General features: G+C 31.0%; 1 protein-coding gene across 1 annotated transcript; it reads right to left on the reverse strand.

Annotated features, from left to right (window-relative positions):
* Positions 1–230: 230 nt before the first annotated feature.
* On the reverse strand, positions 231–5,011 carry LOC114162390 (abscisic acid 8'-hydroxylase 3). Its single transcript, XM_028046258.1, has 10 exons — positions 4,714–5,011; positions 4,307–4,625; positions 2,822–2,971; positions 1,927–2,104; positions 1,697–1,776; positions 1,503–1,589; positions 1,276–1,354; positions 1,079–1,185; positions 685–803; positions 231–597 (listed from the first exon to the last, which is right to left on the reverse strand). Exons 1-10 carry the CDS (start codon positions 4,944–4,946, stop codon positions 480–482), a joined length of 1,470 nt encoding a protein of 489 aa, XP_027902059.1. The 5' UTR covers positions 4,947–5,011; the 3' UTR covers positions 231–479.
* Positions 5,012–6,794: the final 1,783 nt, after the last annotated feature.

Below are 6,794 nucleotides of genomic sequence, written 5' to 3' on the forward strand. Positions count from 1 at the left end.
TGATAAAATTTTGATCAACTGATATTTGATGCATCAATTTCGATTATATCTTTATGTGAGCACGAGTATTCTTTTTCCGTCTTTTATGTATGACCGTTCTTTTTAATGAAATAAGATATTGTTGACACCATTCTCAACTCAACACTTTAAAATACTGAATTTATGAGCTTTTATTCTTATATAATATTCTAATTTTTTATTTCTAACCAATATAAAATTTATATTTACACTTGATTCCTAACCATTTCCTATGAAATAACACATTCATATCCATTTAACATTTATATTTACATCATATATTCTTAACAATTCGACAACAAAAGTAATTTGTTGATCACATGAGTAGAGTAACTAACGTTGAAAATAGATAACTGTACGAGTTAAATACTGGTTACTCAAAAGCCAACCCTGAATCCATGGGTAAAATCTTGAAACCCACGTTCGAATTGCTTGCAAGTGTAAATGTTTATGTTGTCACATCACATGGTTATGTTTTGGTCATTCCTCGTCGAGATCAAACGCACAGGATATCCACTCTTAAGTTTCGTAAAAAGTGCACCTTTCTGAATACTTGAGTCAGAATCAATCACCTTCCACCTTAATAATACAAACAATTTAATTACTTGAATATAACTACCATGTTAATTACCAGCATTAAGCTAATTAATGATAGAAAATACCCACTCGCAATTGGTGATGAAACGGTGGAGAAACACCAACATCATGGCTTTGGCCATGTTCTTCCCTAGGCACGCCCTTCCTCCCATCCCAAAAGCTAAGAAACTGTATGCTTTTGACTCTTCCTGCAATATTTTTGTATTCCAACATTTTATCTTCTTATTTTTTCCGAGTCCAAATTTTTTACTAATTTTTGTGTGCCGTTCTTTATTAGGTATTAAAAATATACTGTACTGTTATTTTAAATATATTTTTAATATATTTTAAAATATTAAAATTAGTAGTATACTGAATTATGAAAATACAGTAGAGAAACAACATACAAAAAATCAACGGAGAATCCAAATTCATTTCTAACTCTCAAATTTAGATTTTCATTTTTCTTGTAGTTTGGACTTACAGGGAATCTTGAAGGATTGAACACATCCGGATCATTGTGCACCGTTGGATCATGGTGTATCGATCTAGCATCCACGTTAATGTTCCACCCCTTCTTGATTTTATATCCTATAACATTTCACCACTTTCATTTTTTTTCTCGTTTAAGTTTACACAAAGTTCATCATACGCATGCATGAGAAATTTAGTGTTAATTACCTTCAATAACACAGTCCTCCAGTGCTACTCTGGGCAACCACTGTACCACAGATGCTTTTCTTAATGCTTCCTTTACAACCTGTTTGAGTGCATCAATATCAACTTTTTTTAAAAAAAACAAAAATTGAGATAAATAAAAAGGAAGAGAAAATAAATTATTGTATCAGAAACTATAATTAATAGTAAATTTGATGCAGCACTGCAGAAAAGTACAAACATACACACACCTTAGAAGCATATGGCATCTCATTGAGGGCCTCTACTGTAAGATATGAATTTCTCGAACCATTCTTCTCGATCTCAAGTTGCTCCTTCTGTTTAGTTATCAAAAATTACGACTTTTTACTAACCCAAAAGGAAGAAAGTGTTGAAAGAACATTGGATAATGTAAACATAAACCAAGTTGAAAAGATTCACCCACCATAAGGGTATTAAAAACTAGCGGATTCTCATCCACAAATTTTATCATCCATGTCATTGCATTTGCTATCGTGTCCTGTCCTGCGATTTCGATAGTTTTAAGATTATGTCATTCTGTTTAATTTCATTATAACGTGTTATTAACTTGATTGGTAAATTAAAAATGTAATTATCATGAACTATATACTAATTTCTCTGTATTGGGGTTGGATGGTTCGTACTAAACCTTACCTGCAATTATCATAGTTAAGATATTGTCTTTGATCTCTCTGTCTGTTAGCCTTGGGATTCCATCGTCGTGTAATTTATCATCCAAAAGTTGTTGAAGGAAATCTACATGGTTACTCGCAATTCCACTTCTTCTTTCACTTATAGTCTTCTCCAATATGTCCATTATCCTTTTTCGAGCCTGCATTTTCACTCGAAAGCTTAAATTCACATTTCAAAGTTTGTTTCTTGATAATTAGTAATGAAAATATGATGTGAAAGAACTTGTGCTGAGTTATTAAAAGAGGTTGGGTCTGAACTTCAGTTTTTTTCAGTTCAGTGATCGGAAATTTTAAGTCCATTAAAGATAAAACGAATTTGTAGTATATAAGTGAGTATAAACTTTATTTTAGAGGTTGATTTGGTAGATTTGAATTAGATTTAAATTTGACTTCTTAATATTAAAAAAAAATTAAGGTTTAATTAGTTGGATGGTATCTTCTTTTGTCTCAGTTTGATACCCGCTTTTAAAAATGTTTTAATCTAGTTTCAACTTTTGAAAGAGTGTCTTAATCAGATTCCTTTCAGACAAAAATTATTAAAACGGTTCACTTAACTTAATTCATGACTTTTACCACTAAATTTTAATATAAATATAAATATTTATTTTTGTAAGTCATTTTAAATATCAATACCGTTAACGGTGTTAATAATTTTTTGCTGAAAAAGATCTAATTGAGACATATTTTCAAAAGTTGGGAGTCAATTGACATCATTTTAAAAGCGGGTATCAAACTGACACATCTAAATAAAAGTGTGTATCATCCGACTAATTAAACCAAAAATTAATAAAGATATGTTTATGGTAGTTTTGGGTCGGGAGTTGAATTAGATGAGGTAATAGGATTTGTATGTTTACCTGAAGGCCTTTGTAGAATGTGGTCCAGGGTAACCTCACGGGTAAGGCTAACATTGCTTCACCCAAACGAGAAACCTGATTTTGCATGCTCTCTAATTCGTACCCATTTTCGATGCTTATTAGCATCTTGCACATCGCCTTACAAGCCAGCTGCATTAAAAACAATACCCTCAACCTCATTTCGTTCACTAACTAACATTTTTTTCAGACAGAAGAAAGAAACAAAGAACAAATTAATAAAACGGATGAAGACGAGAATAAAGAAAAAAAAGGGAAGTTATACATGACTTGAGAGAAGTTTTTTTACCTTCATGAAAAAATACTTTTCCTTAGCTACCATGATTATAATCCATGAATTGTTATGTATATATATGGTTTTATCTTGTCTTTAAATTTAAATTTGTTTTATTTTGACATCGTTTTTAGTTTTGACTTATTTGATACCAAATTTAATAATAAAATATTCTATTAACATTATACAAATAAATATATATAAAATATTATAATAAAATAATATTTTTTTGAAGTGTTAAATGGTAGTAAGAGAAAATTGATAATATCAAAGTAACTGCCCAAAAAATAAACATCTCTTTAAAATAAAAGTTCTAAGACTGGATTATATGTCAATGATTTAATGATTCAACCGAAATTAATGAATAATAGAACAATAAAATTATAACATTTTTCCTAAAAAATGTAGTATCATGACTTAGTAATACTAGAAAGGAATTAATACGTATTTTAGAAAAATAGTATTAAAGGTACATTTAGAATATCAAATCAAATATTTAATAAGGAATAAATTTGAAGAATACAAAATAATATTTTTCAAGTATGAAAAGTTTAAATAAGAAAGACATTATAGTAAGACGTTTTCATAAAAAAAAAAATTGTTTCTCACAAAATATTTTTTATTGACCAATTTTTCCATTTCATTCAGTTCACGAATTTTTAGAAAGTCGTTTTGTAGTTTGAATGAATCAAATACCACATCAATATACTAATTTTTCAAGTCAACAAGTTGGCTGAGTCTATTTTTTTTTGAAGATGTTTAAATTATTTTAGTCAGGAAATTATTTCAAAAGGTTTTGCCAAAAATAAAACCATTTTTTAATTAATTATATATATATATAGAGAGAGAGAAATTTTGTTAATTTTGCATCTTATAAAATTTGTATGAGATAAACGAAAGAGATTAATCATTTTTAAAGTATGAGTTATTTATAAAATTACGACATTATTTTCAATACAAAATTACTAAAATTTAGTGGTAATATTTTTTTTTTCTATTCGGCACTCAACTTTATTTTTTGTTTTTTCATTCGGTATGATACTTGAAGTTATATTTAAATACTTAGTTATTTTGATAATTATTTTTAGTTTAAAACATTAGTGATCTTGAAATATAAATTATAGTGTTATAAGAGCTATTTACATAATTTACATAAAGAATATGCTTAATCTATTTTCGTTCAATTGAAATACCTTGATTGTTTCATCTTGAATAACGATAACAGATCCACATTTCCAGCTACTTGTAGCTTCAAGAAGAAGTGAATCGAAGAGTTCAACGAAGGAAGACAAAGATTGCGTCGAGAACAGAGAAAACAGAGAACCGCGAATAAGTTTGTGATGTTGGTGTGCAGCACAGAGCAAGCTATCGCGTCCAACAAGCTCAGCGATTGACTTCATATACTTCTTCGAGAATTTCTCCTCGTTGTTCAGAATCACTTTTGCCGACTCCGTTCCCGATATGAAAACGTGCGTTTCCCGGAATAACTTCGTCTTGAAGCATTTTCCGTACCTGTAAAAACCAAACAATATATACATAATAATTCTAAGAAATAAGAAAAGTCGGAAAAAGAAGAGATAGAATGGGATATTTTTGTTACCGGTGTCGGCGAGCTTGGACAAATTCATAGACTCCTTTGGTGTTGTTGATGGCAGCCATGAACTGAAGTGTCTCTCCGAGAAAGGGTAATCCTCGATTCCCCGGAGGAATGTTGGGCTGAGAGGGGTTGTTTGTGCACCAAAGTGCCCATGCTTTTTGACAGAATAAAAGAAAACACAAGAGACCAACGTGGCAGCAAAGGTAAGGATGCTCCTCTACCAATTTGGAAAGCATTTTGGTCTCTCTTCACTTCTCTTCTATGGTGGTCAGATATCTTGCTCAATAGACAACAATGGTAGTGCTACATATATGTAGCACATAGGAGTTATATGGCCGACATGCACTGGAGTATGTTTTGAAACATTGAGGCTTCCACTTTGAGACTCAAGTGGGACAATGCTACATTACATCGTTAACCATTGCAAATAAGAAATTATTAGATACTCTGAAATTATTAGACGATAATCATCATAGTTTTTGGTGGACAACATCATCTTAGGCTTATTTATAAAACTATATTTAAGTTAACGGTGTTGGTTTTAACTTGTAAAAAAATTAAATTTATTGTTTTCTATTTTTTTTTTTTGGAGAAGATTATCGAAACGTGTCTTAAATTAATTTGTCTTTAACTTAAGAAATTATTAATTAGTGTTGCGCAATTGTTTAGAAAGCCATTGCAATTGAAGATGGTGGTGATTGAACATGTAACTATCAACAGTACGTAGTGACTTCCAAGTAGTGCTTTATTGCCTATTCACCGTAAGGCTAATTTTAGTGGGTTAATTTCAAGTGATTACTAAATAAATTATGACTTTATTTTTTTAAAAGGGATGTATAATTGAATTATAAAAGGTTTTAGATCAAGTTATTGAAAGTATCAACACTCTGATATTTTTTTTACTTATTTATTTTATTGTTACTTTATTATTATTATTATTATTATTTTATTTTACTTCGATTTTATTTTGTCTTTTTATCTTTCTTTTTTTATTTCTTTATTTCTTTGTTTTCTATTTTATTTATATTTATTTTATTTTATTTTATTTTTTGTCTTTTATTATTTATCATTTATTTAAAAAAATAAGATAAAAGAAGAAAAAATGGATTAAAAAAGGGGAAAGAAAAGAAAAAAAAAACAGATTTGAAAAAAAGAAGTAAAAAAAAAAAAAATTGTGGAACATTCAATTTCCTGCGCACGTTAGGCTAGCCCTTCCCTCCTGGAACATGCTGCTACTCATCACACAAAAAAGATAATTAAATCAGTATAGCTGCATATGCATGAATTGATCGAAGAGGGAAAATGGCTGCATATGCATGAATATGCATGAATTGATTGAAGAGGAAAAATGGACTCTGTGGCAGACACAACAATGGAGAAGCAACCGCCACTTCCCAGATAAGGGGCATACATTAAACACGAACAAAAAGGAAGGGGGAAATCTTATTAACTCTCAATTTTCTTGGCTCCCAGCACCCTCGGACCAACTGAAAGGAAGAACTGGAACGGGAAGAGAGCCCATTAATCACACCTCCACCAAACATAGAGAGACTCCAAGAGGTAAGCACAACCTTCCAATTCATGAATGTTTGGATGAAAGTGAACGTGAAATTATCTCTTACTTAAATGAATAAGATGTTGTGTTATGCTGGATTTGTTATACATTCCATCGCTCAACCCCAATTATTCAACCTCAAATGCCAACCACGAGTTTACAAATCCAGCTTCACATTCTCCCTTCTTCTTCTCTGATAAAACCGTCCAAGAATCAGCTCCCTAGCACCTCTGCCACTAAAGTTTATAACTACCTGTACCTTGCACCTGAAAAAAAAAAAGGAAATACAGAGAAATAGAGTCCAGACACTGCAACCTTCATCACCCAATCACGCACCATTCCACCACCTCACCCTCAATCTCTCTTGCCATCATCAGCATCACGCCCTCACCTCCATCCTCTACAACCTTATCATCTCTCAATCTTCCCTCTCCATTAATAAAACTATCCATATCCTCCGTTTCGATCACGGTACACACTCCCAACTGTCATTTTTCACTATCATCAACCTTCAACTTCAACCCCTGCA

The sequence above is a fragment of the Vigna unguiculata genome, chromosome 9 (genome assembly GCF_004118075.2).
Source record: "Vigna unguiculata cultivar IT97K-499-35 chromosome 9, ASM411807v1, whole genome shotgun sequence".
Lineage (NCBI taxonomy): Eukaryota > Viridiplantae > Streptophyta > Magnoliopsida > Fabales > Fabaceae > Vigna > Vigna unguiculata.

What these genes read in the sequence shown, in the direction of transcription:
- LOC114162390 (XM_028046258.1), bottom strand. Translation starts at nt 4,946, where the DNA reads ATGCTTTCCAAATTGGTAGAGGAGCATCCTTACCTTTGCTGCCACGTT. An exon ending in TTCAAGATGAAACAATCAAG is followed by an intron (nt 2,972 to 4,306) that starts GTATTTCAATTG and finishes TTTTTAATGCAG; the next exon opens with CTGGCTTGTAAGGCGATGTG. An exon ending in AGATGCCATATGCTTCTAAG is followed by an intron (nt 1,355 to 1,502) that starts GTGTGTGTATGT and finishes GCACTCAAACAG; the next exon opens with GTTGTAAAGGAAGCATTAAG.